The sequence below is a fragment of the Orcinus orca genome, chromosome 13 (genome assembly GCF_937001465.1).
Source record: "Orcinus orca chromosome 13, mOrcOrc1.1, whole genome shotgun sequence".
Lineage (NCBI taxonomy): Eukaryota > Metazoa > Chordata > Mammalia > Artiodactyla > Delphinidae > Orcinus > Orcinus orca.
The window spans coordinates 69,451,718-69,466,919 of NC_064571.1; the positions used below are offsets into that span (position 1 = coordinate 69,451,718).

Consider the following 15,202-nt stretch of genomic DNA (forward strand, 5'->3'; position numbering starts at 1 on the left):
CATCCGACACTGGTGGTTGATCCCTTGATCTGGTGGCCGACACATGTGGTCTGGACCAGGCCGGTCCTGCAAGGCCGGGTGTGGTTCAGGATCCTTCAGGCCATCTTTGCAGTAGCTGCCCCTAAAGTCATGGGCCCTGAATCCTCAGAGCTAGAATGATTGACTTGAACCAAGCAAGCCCTGGAGACCCACCTGCATATGCGTCAGCTTCCTGTTGGGCCCAGCCCCCGGAATTGAGGTTCTTCCCACTCAACGACAGGAAATTGACAGTGCATCATACCCACCGCCTCCCCCTCATCTCTTCTTGAAAGGCTGAGCTGCCTGATCAGAAATGATGTTTGTGCAAAGGTCAAAGACAAGTGCTCCACAGGCACTTCCTCTAGTTGGTTGCTGACATCAGGTAAACACTTGAGAACATGTTAGGACAATCCTGGGACTTTGTGGTTCAGGAGCCTTTTCTTCACATTCCAATTTCCAGTATGTAAGCGGGGTACGTTTCTGATTAAGCTAACTCTCGGAAACCCACACCACGCCCCGAGTCGCCGGGAGGTGGAAATGGTTTGTCCCTGAGAGAGGCAGACGTGCGTCGGGGGTTACCTCAATGGACGGCTTGGTGGGGTATGTGTAGTTACTGTTCCGGGGGGTTCTCAGGAAGGGTTCATTCTAGGAGAGAAAAGAAACCACAGGGAGAGGTTATCTGACAGCCTGGAAGATTGCTTAGGAAACATTAAGTACTAACAATCCTGTCCTGTAGATTTATTTAACATGATCTTCTGCATTTAAATAGAAAGAACCGTACAAACATAATTTCATTCATTCCCTAGAGGATTTTACATAACAGCTTTGACAAGGGATGCACAATAAAAGGCCTAAAAAGGGTTCCATACATGTTCTATTCAGGGTTCTGCGCTTTTGTTTTCACCCTGACAATTGAACATCTCCCTAATCCTCAGAATGATTTTTCTTTCCTTTGTCATTTCTCTGGCAAGAGATTCACATTATAGCACTTTTTTCTTCACCAAAAAGTGTTATGATCATCAATGTATTTTAATATCTGCTGCTATTAGTATGATTTTGCCTCCTTTGAATTATGTATCTTACCCCCTTCGGGTTGGCTTCACATACTCTGGTTGTGTTTTTTTCTCGTGAAACAGCCTCTTCTTTCCCTGCTCGCCTATTTATTTTACAATCAGTTTCACACACGCCCAGTCAAGAATCCAGGTCTATTCAGTTGTGGGTGATAAGTTGGTCGAAGAAGGAAGTAGACAAAGGAGAAAAGGGGGAAAGCAGGTAATGAGAAAATGTGAAAATGACAGTGAAGCAATAAGAAGTTCATAAGCCAGAGATCAGGCCAAACAGCCCAGGGCTGTCAACACCTTCACAAGACGCGCTGAGTGGGGTAGAAGGGCCATGGTCTGAAAATTTGGGAATAACATGGGAGTAAGTAGGAAGAACCGGAATGTTGGAGAAGAGGTCATTGGAGATCCGAACCAGGGGTTGAGAGCTGACTGCCCATCTGCTCTATTTTGGCCTGAAAGGTGCTTAAAAAGGAAGAGGAGGAAAGGAAGGGAGAGGAGAGAAGACCAACTCTGAATGCTTCCCGAAGAGGCGTGTGCCCTTCAGTTCTGACCCTACCACCTCCTCTTGTCCCAGACCTGATCCCATCCACACAGTCGTGTTCCTGCCTGGCACTGCATCTGAGTCTGCAACCCCTGAATGCCCCCGCTTTACAGATGAGGAGCAACTGGGGGGCAGAGTGGAGGAGGGACCTGCTCCAGGTGGAGAGCAGGAAGTGAGTGCAGAGCCAGGCCCGACCCGCCAAGCCTCCTGACCAGCAGTGGCCTCCTGCCATTCCTCACGGGGAATTCCTCCTGATCACGGGAGTCAGGTCCGAGAAAGACCCTGCTGGTCATACAGAGAGATGAGGAAGAGAAGGTCTCAGCAGTCACCTTGGAGGATGAAATCTAGGTACATGAAAGCCCTAGCCCTCAGCACAGACCTTGGCTCCCTGGGCAGTGCGCGTCTCTCCTAACCTCCGAGTCTCGGCATTCCTAGTTGCAACATGATTCAGAGGGGGCATTCGGGGCCAAGGGCAGGAAGTGTGCCCTGGACCATCTGCAACACTGCAAGGAGACAGAGCTTACAATGGCGCGTCGCCCCGGCTAACGAGGCTTGCCTCTGGCCAATGCTATTGTGCCCCCTGAGCTTCACCATCAGACGAGGGCGCTCTGGGAGCATCCTATAAATAAATACCCACCTTTGTAGAGCCCCATGTGTTCAGAGCTCTGTTCTAGGTGCCAGAATGAGGGGAGGATACAGAGGCTTACAACCCGGTCAGGCAGAGAACATGAGAAGCATCACGTAGCGAAGCATCAGAGGATAGCGCAACCAGTAAGTGCAGTAATTGCTGAGGAACGGTTGCAAGATCTGGGAATGTGTGGTCCTCAAAGACGAGACTCACTGGGAGGGGGGTCACTCGTTATCATTCTCTCCCCACTTCACGGGAGCCCCGATGGGGCACAGGGCCTGGGGGCTGGAGCTAGTCTCAGAGTGGTTACCACAGGAAGAACCGGAGAGCAAAGACGCTCCCTGCCCTTCCAGACATGCTTAAAATCAAACTGGAGAGCCTATTCCATCTCATGATCCAACGGTAGAGGGAGGGGCCAGAGAGGGGAGACTGAACTAAGGCGTCAGGGAGACACTGGAATGCGGTGGGGAGTGAGGCCAGAACGGGAACAATGAGAACAGGTCCAGGACAGTGGCAGACAGGCGGCCTGGGTGCCCTGGGCCCGTTGACCGCACTGTGTCTGCATGAGTCAGACTGGGTTAAAGGCCTGGCGCTGAGCAGAGGGAAGAGGGAGCCCATTTAGTCCGCTGGCTCTCCTAGGCGAGGTTGCTAACACCAGTAAGTAGAAAGCTAAGCCCATTGAAGGCCAGCACAAGGAAATGTTCTCCTAGTTAGAGCTGTGCAAAGATGGTGTGGCCTGCCGGTGGGCACAGCCCCGACAGCCACCTGATGTGAGACAGCAACGTGAGTCAGTGGTTTCGGGAAAAGGTCTTGTTCATCTTGGCAGTGTTACTAGGTGTAAAGTTCTGTGAAGGAGAGCTGGTTTTCTTCTGTTCTGTGCTGCTTGGACCAAACCAGGTGTGTACTGTCAGGGCCGGGCACCAACTTAAGGGGGGGCCACGTTCCAAGGAGACATACCTACTACGTGAGGCAGGGTTTGGGACACTTGTCTGCGATAAATAGTTGAGGAAACTGAGGAGAAGACCCAGGGGAGGGTGGTAGTGGTAGAAGAGAGGAGGACATAACAGCGGTGCATGGAACACCCTCTGACATTTCTGTCCCACCTCATCCCAACCTCCCATCCTATCCCATCCCATCATCCCATCCCAAACGCGACCTACTAGGCTGATTTTACAACATATTAACAGGTAGCCACTTGGCTGTTAGAAAAGCACTGCCTTGAGCGTGTGGAAGTTTAAGTAGAAGCCATAGCCTCTAGTTGCCTGGGGAGGGATGTGGTAGAATAATTCAATTATTATGTGAGAGACTGCCTCAACAGGACTCCAAGGCCCTCTGCACTGAGATCCTAAGGTTATAAAATTCTCTGTTGCTCTGTGATGGGAAGCATCAGGTGACCTTTAACACACAAAGTGTTGAGAACCTGAACTGGGGTGGTGGCAGTGGGAACGGAAAGGATGCCAGCAGGAAAAGCACTAGGAAGGATCCTATCAGATAGCGTGCCTGACGTTTCACACCTGCAGAACTGTGACAGCCACAACAACGTGGACAGAAATAGGAAGTCCTAAGGATCAGAGAGTTTGGGAAGACAGCTATTTCGTTCCTATGGACGTTGTTACTCAAACATCATTTTTTGAATGAATATGAGTTTGAGATGACGAGGAGGTCCGGGCAGGAATGGGAGATTTAGAAGTCCAAAGCATTCAAAAGACAATAGACCCCATACGTAATTCAAAAGAGAAACACTGCTAAACAATAAAGGAAGTATAAGGGAATCCAAGAAACCTCGGCTTTTTCTCAAGATGAAAGACTGGATGAAATAGCACTTGAAATTATTTCACTTTGTCTCTCCGTGTTTCCCCTTGGTTCCCCCATTCTGTGGGTACCCTGATCATATATTTAATCTGCCTTCTGGGTAAGCTTACACCATAGAGGGCAACCAAGGGGGAAAGATCTCTTAAGGGTTAGAAATAGAGCTCAAGTTTGGGGAAAAAAAGTAAGAAATGATGACACAGGTTGGGGGATCCTAGGCAAAGACATTTAACGGGAAACCCTGGTAATGGACAGATCTCAGAGTGAGGGGACCTAAAGAAAGAGAAAAGAGAATAGGGCTGAGACATGGAAGTTGGAGAATGTCCACATTTTCGATGCTGGGAGAAAGGAAGGAGGGTTATTAAAAGAGATGAGAAGGGGCAGACGCTAGAAAAACAGAACAATCAAGGTGGCTTTACATCCACGAATGCAAGGAGGAATAAATTCACAGAGGAGGTGGCTAACTCTGACAAACGCGTCTAGAGAGGGCAAGAAAAAGACCTGAAAAAGGACTCCGCTCACCTTCGGCCGATTTCTTCAAAGCTTGAGGAGGAGCCACAGCCAGCAGCCCTGGGTTAGGGAAGGAGTGGGCAGAGGCCATGAAGGCAGGAAGGGGACAACAGTCACAGTCCACAGAGCAACTGATCAAAAGTTGGCCACAGGGCTTCCCTGGCGGCGCAGTGGTTGAGAGTCCGCCTGCCGATGCAGGGAACACGGGTTCGTGCCCCGGTCCGGGAAGATCCCACATGCCGCGGAGCGGCTGGACCCGTGAGCCATGGTCGCTGTGCCTGTGCATCTGGAGCCTGTGCTCCGCAACGGGAGAGGCCACGACAGTGAGAGGCCCACGTACCGCAAAAAAAAAAAAAAAAAAAAAAAAAAAAAAAAAAAAGTTGGCCATAAAATCCTGTGTGCAACCTTAAAGTCTAATAGAAATCCATGGAATACTGTTAAGTGCCCGACCTGGCTGGGCAGAATGCACTTGCAGTTGATTGGGGCTGGGGGAGGAGCAGGCAGGAAGCTGAGAGAGCTCCCCAGTGCTTGCATCCGTCCCTGCCCCCTCCTCCCTGCTGGGTCCTGCCTGTGGCCTCTATGTTTAGACTCAGCTAGGATTAAAATATGTGCTGCCTGGCCCCTGTCAGCTCACACTGAGTTGCTGGTGGACTTTTATATAGCTCCAAGGCACATGGGAGGGAGCAGATGGGACCTGAGGAATGCAGAATTCTACGTTGCCCGGTGCGGTGAAGTTGGGCTGGCCAACAGATGGATCCTTTTGGAATGTGCTCTGGGGTTGCCTGGCAACCGCTTCTCCCAGGCTGGGCTTCTACGTTCCAGGAGGCTGGATTTGCTCTCCTCTGCTCACCAATGGCTCATTCAGGTTCTGTCCAGGAGGAGAAGCGGAGCCCAATGTGGCTTGAGATTCTGGGTGAAGCAGCAGCCTTTTGGGGCTCCGTGCCTGATCTGGGACTTTGAAGCCTATGGTGACAGGGCTCTACCTGCCCCAGCGCCTAGGCTGCAACCTGGTACTTAACAGATATTTGTGAGGAGGAGAGCAAATGACGGCTCCCTGGAATGGGCTGTGATTACTTTTACTATTTAATGGAAGGGGAATTGGCAGATTGGAGAGGGTTTTCCATGGCTGATGTTCAGAATGGCCATATGGGTTCTGAAAATATTGAAATACTTACCCCCGTATGGCTTACAGCCACTGCTCTGAGTCCCCGAATGCCCCCACTACCCAGGTTGCCTGGTCCCTCCCCTAGAACCCGCTGTACATGGATCTAGCAATTAAAGGGTTTATACCTGGCACAGAAGGGCCCTCTAAGACCTTGCCCACATTGCACTGATTATTACATCTTTTGACCATCTCCTTCGCTCCAAGCCCTGGACCCGGCATCTGAGCCCTCTGCTACCACTGCCTTCACTCCTGCATCCCTTCTTCCCACCCTCCTGATGAAGCTGATGGTACAAAGGCTAGCCTGGGCCTGAGACTGGGGTGGGGAAGGCAGCAGACAGGGAGGGGTATGCCAGGCAGGGCTGCCCACTGTCTCTGGAGCCCTGGCAGACACACGGGGGAGCTGCAGGTCCTCTCCCTGCTCAGCTGGGAGGGTGTGAGAGGGCGAAGCAGCCCAACCCAGGTGGGAAACCCAGCCTCCCAGACCGGGTCACGCTCTCCTGCTTTCACTGCCTCTGAGGGCTCTCTGGCCTCAGCCTTATTTGGTTAAAGAGCCATAAGACAGGGGCTAGAAGAGGGGGTTGAAGGCAATGGGCACATGTACCTGCCCCACTCCTGGGCCTGAAATCAGGTTTAACAACCACTTAGATCTTCCTCCTTAAAAGGAGCCCAGCCAGCCTCACCCCAGTCATGGCAAGGCCGGGCCTGCTTGTCCCTCCCCCACCCAGCTCCAGGGCTCTCCTCTCTGACCCTCTCCCTGCCGGACATTCCCGATCCAGGCTCGACGACCACTAACCACAGCTTCTGAGCCCAGCTGGCTTCTTGCTAGGCCTCCAACCTGCAGCCAGACCTTCCCAACTGCCCCACGTACCACTGCTGAAATGAGCGGTCTTGCCACCTTCTGGCTTATTAACGCCACTTCTCAAGAATCCACATCCGTCACCCTGCTCGTCTCCCTCTACTGGGGCCAGGCCTCCTCTCCCACCTGCCTCTCCTAAAGACACAGGTGCTTCTGTACCCTCTTCTACCCCCCTCTGTTCTCCTCCACTTCCCTCCATCCTCCGAAGTCCGTCCTCTCCCAGTCAGGGGGCAAGATGGGCAAAGGGGAAGCTGTGGTGCGGGGTGAAGGGGATGGGTGGGGTCTGAGCTCTGGGTTTCTGGAGAGCAGCACAGCAGGCCCTCCCTCATTACCTGAGCAGGGCAGGGGAGGCGTATAGCTGCCGTCAGGTCCAGGGTATCCATTTTCTTTCCTAGTGGCTCAAGCTGATTGAGGAAGAAAAGAGAGACGTGCATGTACTAATTTGTTTCCACTGAAGTGAACATTCCCTGGCAGGGTATCCTGCAGTGGGGAGAGCTCAGATTTGATTTCAGGGGGCCTGGCTTCTACTCCTGGCACTGCCAGTTGCCAGCTGTGGGATACTGGGCAAGTTTCTTAGCTTCTGTAGTATTCAGCTTCCTCATAAACTCCTAAGACTTTTCTTGCGGGGCTGTTGAGAAGCTTAAATGAGATAACATGGCTTAAACTGCCTAGAACAGCTGCTGACACATAGAAAATACTGAATAAACGTGAGGGTTCTGCCTTGCATTCATGTAAAGAGTCCCGCACCGCAGTTCAAAGCCCAGAAGAGGGGAGGCAGTTGATCCCGGAATCATAAGGACTCCGTATTTTCAGTTCTATACAGACTTCCACAGATGCGCTGGCCACTGCTCCTCTGTATCTTGCTTGCAAAGGGAGGCCAGGAACAAGCTCCATTCTAGGGGGCTTTGCTCTAGACTAGAACCCCAGAAAACCAGGGACATCCCACTTATTTTACCATATTGACCCAAAGGGCTCTGGAGAGCTGGGAGTGGAATTTCTGATTTGGATGGAGGCAGTCTGGGGCGAAGAAGGACACATCCGGGCGCCCATCCTGAAGGAGAGAAACAGACGTCCTTAAGATCCCGTCGGCGCAGAGGGTGGATAGTGGGCCGCAGCTGGTGGGCCTGACCCCTGGGGTTGACCTCTCAATGCCCTCCTCCCCCGAGGGTGCTCCCCGCCTGTGGCTTCCTAAGGCCCTGCTCACCTCGAGAGGGAGATCAGAGCAGTCCCACAGATCAATAGCCTTGAGTGACCCCAAACTCCTAATCTGCTTTCTGGTCCCACAACTCCCCTTATTTAATTAAAAAAGTGCTATATGTATGTTTAGGCACATGTACGTAACCCATGCCATGGTTGAGGGAATGAGATACTAGTCCCTGAGGAAGTCTTGGTCAGCCAGCTGGGAAAAGCTACTTCCCAGCCCTTGGCCAGCTGGTCCCAGTGACCTTGGTGGGGAGAAGAGGCCAAGCCTTGGGGCAGGCCTGGGCAAAGCCTAGGTGCTCAAAGCTTCCTCCGGCTTCCCTCCAGGTAGGCCAGGCCCTTGGGATGGAGGCCCAGGTAGAGAGAACTGAGTCCCCACCCTGGTCCATTCCCAGAGCTCTCCTGCTCAGAGTGGAAGTGTCAAGTGGAGAGCAGAGCCAGGGGCGGCAACGGTACCCTCCGTTATAACTGCAGTGTTGGCTGTGGGGCAGAAAGTAAATAGTCTGGAATTGGACGTGTTCAAATCTCACCTCTGTGCCTTATTTCCTGTATGATTTTAGGGAAGATACTTCAAGTCTCTGAGCCTCTGTTATGTGGGGATGATAAAACTCACCTCAAAAGGCAGTTGTGAAGATTTGATGCATGGTGCGCACAGTGCCTGGCACATAGTAGGTGCTCAATAAAATGGAGGCTGTGATGAGTAGTAATGAGAACATCTCACGTGGGACTGCCTCTGGGAATGCAGCTCTGATGTTCGGGGAAGCTGTACCCACCAGACCAGCAGCTGGAGAGCTGCCCAGGTCTGCCCCATTTATTTTCACTCTCACGGAAGCACTTGGCATTTCTGCCTTGAATTTTCTCCTCCCTTTGGCAGCCCTGTCAGGGAGGGCAGGGAGCCTACCGCCAGGATGGGGAGCTGGATGTTGTAGAAGAAGGGCTGCAGCACCACGGAGAAGTCCTCCCGCGTGTCGTAGCGACCTGACTCCACCAGCTCACGCATGCTGCTCTGGGGACACACACATGGGTGCCTTCTGCACAGGCCCTGGGGCTCCAGGTGCCCATTAGGGCAGGGGTGGGGGTGGGGTGGGTAGTGTCCTTGTCCCCGTCTCCCTCAACAGGTGGGCTGACTCAGTTCTTCCCTTGAGAACACAGACACACCTGATGGTAAATCTCTTTCCAGAGTATTGGATACGGGTTGTGCCACCTTTTGGTTTTGGTTTTAAGTGGACCGCAAGTTCTGAAGGGCCGGGCAGGAAGTCCCACAAGGAACGGAAAAACCTAGGGAGAGTCTCCAGAGGGCCCCCAGGCTCGGGACCTGCAACTCCCCATTTGTGCGTGGCCTGCCTGTTGGGGAGGTGGGAGGTTGGGGGGACAGCTGGGCCTCCAGGGTGCAGTGGAGGGAAAGGTAGTCCGATGGGGCACCTAGGGCTGCCGCCCTCTTCAGGCCAAGCGTCAGGGCTGAGCCACCAAGGACAGCTCAGCCATGAGGACTCTGCCACCTGGGTTCCTTTGGGATGACTCCAACTGGGCTGCCTGAGACACCTCAGCCAGGAAGTGGCCTGGAGGGCGATGTTACCCCTCAAAGCCTGAACAGCTCTTCCCTTACCCGTGTGCCTCCCCCAGGGGGCTCTGGACTGGCGTGTTCATCGAGGGGGAGGAGAGACTTTCTTGGTCTTACCTGGTAGGCTCGGGTGACGGCCTCCAACCTGGCCAGCTCTTGGGAGCTCTCCCGCGGGGTCAGAACGCAGTTACACAAAATGCTGCACAGAGAGGGGGAGGCAGGGGGACCCAGAGCAGAAGCTTAGGTCAGAGACTGACTCTGCTGCGTGGGGCGGGGTGAGGCGCTCACCGGAGCCCTGGCTTAGGAGGCTCTGCCGTGTGTGCTCAGGGCAGGTTTCCGGCCTGACGGGGATGGACAAAGCCCCAAGGGTGTATGGGTGGGCAGCCTCTCACGTTAACAGAGTACAAGTGTTGGACCACAGGCCCTGGGCCTGCAGCAAATTACGCTGAACACGTGAATTTGGACAATGGAAAGCCAACGTTCAGTGTTTAGAAATAAAGTACAAGTACGTGCTCTGGCACTGGAGCTGGTATCTCGGGGCCTCTGATGCTCACGCCTCAGACACCTCCTGAGTCCACACTAGTGCCCCACTGTGTCCCCTTTTGTTTTGTTATGGATTATTTCACATCCATAAAATACACTTAATGTTAAAAAAGATATCTCTAGAGCGCTCAGAATAGTACCTGGTGCACAGCAAAATTTTAAAAAGTATTCGTTAAATGAGTATATGGATATACAATGTAGGAAGAATAATAAAACACACACCTTGCACCTCTCACGGAGCTTAAGAAACAAAACACTCCCAGCTAGAAGCTCCCTGTGTCCTTCCCCAATTCGCTTCTTCCCCACAAAGGTAAGGGAATCTTGGGGACCATTCCCTTGCTTTCCATTACGCTTCCACCACCTGTGGACACGTCCCTATATGTTTCTCCTTCTCACAGGCTGGGCTGCACCGTCTCTGAGAACTAGTGTTTGTCCCAGCCCTAACCTCTTCCCCGTGGCTTCCCCGTGGCTTCCCCGTATCACAGAGGTTCTCGCTGATACCCTGAGGCTGGTAAGCGGGGGCCCTGGCTCCAACTTCCCAGAAGGAGGTGGTCCTGGCACAGACCCTGTTACAGACTTGCACACATGGACGGACCAAGTCACAGAGACCCCGAGGAGTCCCCACCGCGTGAGCCAGACCAGCAAGCACCCGCCTACCTGGCCTGCTGCACCGGGCACTTGTCGGGGTTCCCCAGGAACACGCGCCGCATGACGCGGGGGCTCATGAAGTCCACGAGGTTGACCAGCGCCCGGGGTACCTACGGGAGAGGCTTCAGATGAGAGAGGGGCTGAGGGGCTTCTTTCACAAGCTGCCTTAGGGCCCCAAGAAGTGGGATCTGGCTCCGGAGTCCCTGAGTTGGGTTCTGGGAGGTGTCGACACAAGGTGACCACCTAGGGCCCTGCAGGCTGTGCCACCCACGTTGGCAGCAGCGTGAATGGGCCTCCTGGAGTGGGACAACATGGCAGACCCGAGTCTAAATGCTGAGGGCTCAGCTCGTTCAGCCATCAGTTAGTGAACCCAAATCCGTTAGCTTTTTTTAAATTTGTTATTATTTTTTTAAATCTTTTTTAAAAATTTATTTATTTATTTTTGGCTGTGTTGGGTCTTCGTTGCTGCGTGTGGGCTTTCTCTAGTTGCGGCGAGTGGAGGCTACTCTTCGTTGCAGTGCACAGGCTTCTCATTGTGGTGGCTTCTCTTGTTGCGGAGCATGGGCTCTACTTGCGCGGGCTTCAGTAGCTGCGGCACGTGGGCTCAGTAGTCGTGGCGCATGGGCTTAGCTGCTCCGCGGCATGTGGGATCTTCCCAGACCAGGGCTTGAATCTGTGTCTCCCGCACTGGCAGGTGGATTCTTAACCACTGCGCCACCAGGGAAGCCCCAAATCCGTTAGCTTTCAATTTGGTGAGGTAGGTGCCCCGTTTGCCAGGACATTAGCCCTTGACTCTCTCCTTCCAGCCCGACCTGGGCTAACTCTGCTGAGCAGGCCCAGAGTCTTGGCAACACATAGAAGCATCTGGGAGTCAGAGCGCCCCCTCCTGGGCAGCTGGAAAGGCTTGTTCATGCCAGGGGGTGGGGAGACCAGAGAGGGGCCTACTGTAGACACTGCCTGCCACTCAGAGAGCGGTGCCCAGCCTGGGAGCCGCCCAGCTGCCTCCACCAGGGAATGTCCCAGGTAGAGGTGGGGGGACTGCCTTCCCTTCTTCAAGCCTGAGACCCTCGGGGCTGATTCCAAATGGAATGAGGCTTCCTTGGGGGGAAGCCCCAAACTCTGGAAAGGGCAGGAGCCCACGTCCTTGTCTGTCTCCTTCAGGGGAGGGGGCATTTCACCCTCTTGCCCCCAACACGCTTGAGCTGTGTCCAGCTTGTGGGAGCCCGCCACTCACCTCTCTGTGCAGGATGTCCAGGGCATTTCGGAGATGGTCAAAAAAGTTGGCTGCAGAATACAGATTCTGGGAAGAGACAGGATGGAGAGGAGGAGCTGGTTAGGGGGAGAGGGCAGTCTCCCCACCCGGCTCCAGCCCCAAGGCCTCGTTCTCCCTCGGCATCCAACTGTGACCAGCTCGTCATGTCAGAATCTGAGATGAACGGTTGGCTACTCGCTGTTGCCAAAGATGGGCCAGACGAAGACTGGAACCTTCATCCAGAGCTGTAGCTCAGGAGCAGAAGGTGTCTAGTACCCCTTTCACGGGCTTGGGCTTTACTGCTTCTTCTCTTTCGGAATTCTCAGGAGTTGTAGGAAACGGGAATAGAAGCACTGTATATCTGTCACTTGCTGCCTCATGCCAGCTAGGACATGGGGGGGAGCCAGAAATGCGAGGGTTCGGGGGGCAAGAAGTGTGTGCGTGCACCTGTGTGAATTGCGTGTGCATGTGCGTGTGTGCGTGCACACACACACAGGTGTAGATGGACAATCCTAGGGCTGATTCTAGGGACTGTTCTCAGATAGGATCTCCAAGGCTTACAGGTCAAATCAAGGGCGATGAGTAGGCCTGGCCCGCCCCCATTACCGAATCCGTGCAGTAGTCACATAAGTCACTGCCTCCAATCAACACCGTGATGACCTTCCAGTCCTCGTGGAAATTTACTCTCTACACAGAGGGAGGAAAATGCCTGATGATTTCCAACAAATAAAAACACCACAGCTCTAGGAAATCCATTCAACCCTCTAAAACTTCCTTGCCCTCTTGAAATAACAGCATCAGAATCTCAGAGCTGACAGAACTTCAGAGGTTTGTTTATAGACCACAGATTCTTAGCATCAGGAGGGATTTTCAAGGTCATTGTGATCAGCAACAAACCTCCCCCCAGCTGACGTAATCTCCTGAGGGCCTTCGACAGGGGCTGCCCTACTGCTGCTTGAATGCCTCTAGTGACAGGAGGCTCACTGGTTTCATGGCAGACAATTCCATTTGGGGACTTTAGTGGGTCAGATAGTTAGTGTTTAAATATAACCATAGGGCTTCGTTGGTGACACAGTGGTTAAGAATCTGCCTGCCAGTGCAGGGGACACGGGTTCGAGCCCTGGTCCAGGAAGATCCCACATGCTGCGGAGCAACGAAGCCCTCACGCCACAACTACTGAGCCTGCTCTCTAGAGCCCGCGAGCCACAACTACTGAAGCCCACGTGCCTAGAGCCTGTGCTCTGCAACAAGAGAAGCCACCACCATGAGAATCCCATGCACCGCGGAGAAGAGTAGCCCCCGCCACTCACCACAACTAGAGAGAGCGGGTGCACAGCAACGAAGACCCGAGGCAGCCAAAAAGAAAAAAGAAGAAAAAGCAATGTAAAAGTAACCAAAAATCTGACTCACATGGTCATCTTTCATCTTCTGTATCAGAGTCTGGACTTGGCTTGAAAGTTCCCTGAGGAGGAGAGGAAATCAGTCCTGTTGAGGAACAGTGCCCAGACCTTTCATCCTAAAGGGCTTGAACTGGAGGTTTCTATGGCATTAACCCCTCCCCCCCACCACGAGCTGGCAGAGACCCTGAGGCTCAGGACAAGAAGCTACTTGCCTCTCCTGGAGAGTTCTTACAACAAATAACCGTTTGCAAAGCCTGTCGTGTGTTTGTCCTAAAGCAACAGTCAAGGGTACTGACAATTATATTTGTTACGCATGGTCTCCTTTCTAGGACTCCACATGCAAAGGGTCTTTAAGGTTCCATGCTAGGAAACCGTTCATCTCCTTTGAAGGACTGGTGTAGATTCTGAAATTAGATCTAGGAAAGTTTTGGCATGCTTCCTCTTTTTACCCTGGCTGCCAGGAAGCTGAGTGTTTGATGCTTAGACACAAGAATCGTAAGAAGGCTCATACTGACACAGTTGCTTCTTCCCCTCCTCCCCCCACCAGAAGCTGTGATTTTTCTCTCTCATGTATATGTTGTGTCATTTTTGGCAAACTTAGCTACATGTTTCTTTTAGAAAGAGGTGGGGGAATAAATATACACCGTACAAACACTCGGGTTTAGAATTCATGGAAAGACCAGACCTCAGGCATCCCCAGCTCCTCACTAGTTTAGGTCCCTGTTATAGTGTGAGATGGAGCCACAGAACGTTCATCTCCTGGCGCCTGGTGGTGGGTCCATCTGTCCCCAGCCGTTTCTACTACTAAGAAGGGTCTTCCCAGGCTGGGCCAGGAGCAAGGAGACCCAGGCGGCTGAGGCTTCTAGGAGCAGGGTGAGGGGCCTCCTTGGACGAGCAGCCCGGGAGGCTGAGCAGTTGGCTCCAGCTGCCTCTGGCTTCTCAGCTGCATTTCCTGCAGCTCCAGAGCAGGAGCAGGGACAGGACAAGACTTACTGCCCCTCTAAGTAGCCTCTGAGGCTGGAGATCCTGGCTTGCCCATCCATTTGCTTGGTACTCCCTGATCTTTTGGGGGCGTTGCCACTTGTGAGGTGCTGTAGAGAGTACCACTATGCCATGGTTAAGTTTTAAAAATTGGCTAAGGTGGGTTCGTTAGTTGAATGATTAGAACATGCTGCACAGGAAAGCAAGGCCAGGAGTTCAGGCTCTAGGAGCATGGCCTCTGTCCAAGACCCAGCCCTCCAGCCTCCCTGCGGCCTTGGTCACGGGGCAGCCACAGAAGAGGGTGGCCAAGAACTTCTCAAATCATTGCTGCAAATGGATAAATGTCCCCTCGGCACTCAGAGGTCAGAATTACAACCTTAAAGGGGACTACATGCCTCCCACTCCCTACCTGACAGGCCCCCTCCCCTCCCCAAATGCCATACTTAGCCTTTGTTCCAGGAACAGCCTGATTGAGGAAGGCATTTGTGTCACTGGCGTTGCCTGTGCCCACCGCATAGCCTGTGAGATTTCCGTTGAACTTCCGAAGGATATCTGGAAGGGGAAGGGTGCACAGGACACAGAGGGCTTAGGATGGAAGGCAGAGTGTGCTCCTGAGAGGAGTTGGGGCCTCAAACGACTTGGTGACAGGCTGGGCCAAGACAACAAGAGCCTCTCAGTTTTTCTTTTCTTTCTATCTTTTCTTTTTTTTTTTTTTTGCGGTACGCGGGCCTCTCACTGTTGTGGCCTCTCCTGTTGCGGAGCACAGGCTCCGGACGCACAGGCTCAGTGGCCATGGCTCACGGGCCCAGCCGCTCCGCAGCATGTGGGATCTTCCCGGACCGGGGCACGAACCCGTGTCCCCTGCATCGACAGGTGGACTCTCAACCACTGCGCCACCAGGGAAGCCCTCTTTCTTTCTTTTTTTATAGTTTACAGTGCAGCAAATACTCACTGTCCCATTTGACTATCTCCACACTCTCTGGGCCAGTTGAGGAGATCTGAAGCTCAGAATGTTTAGTAACTTGGCCC

The 15,202-nt window shown here is 53.1% G+C and overlaps 1 protein-coding gene across 7 annotated transcripts in view; it reads right to left on the reverse strand.

Moving 5' to 3' along the window:
• PLB1 (phospholipase B1) overlaps positions 1-15,202 on the reverse strand; it is a 184,447-nt gene that overhangs the window by 30,366 nt on the left and 138,879 nt on the right. For all 7 annotated transcript variants that reach the window (XM_049696313.1, XM_033425198.2, XM_033425196.2 and 4 more), the window contains 10 exons: positions 14,617-14,725; positions 13,203-13,254; positions 12,399-12,479; positions 11,775-11,840; positions 10,550-10,650; positions 9,467-9,548; positions 8,690-8,794; positions 7,544-7,639; positions 6,921-6,992; positions 598-663 (listed from right to left, as the gene is read on the reverse strand). In XM_049696313.1, the coding sequence (XP_049552270.1) occupies positions 598-663; positions 6,921-6,992; positions 7,544-7,639; positions 8,690-8,794; positions 9,467-9,548; positions 10,550-10,650; positions 11,775-11,840; positions 12,399-12,479; positions 13,203-13,254; positions 14,617-14,725 (830 nt within the window). The remainder of the gene's footprint in view (positions 1-597; positions 664-6,920; positions 6,993-7,543; positions 7,640-8,689; positions 8,795-9,466; positions 9,549-10,549; positions 10,651-11,774; positions 11,841-12,398; positions 12,480-13,202; positions 13,255-14,616; positions 14,726-15,202) is intronic.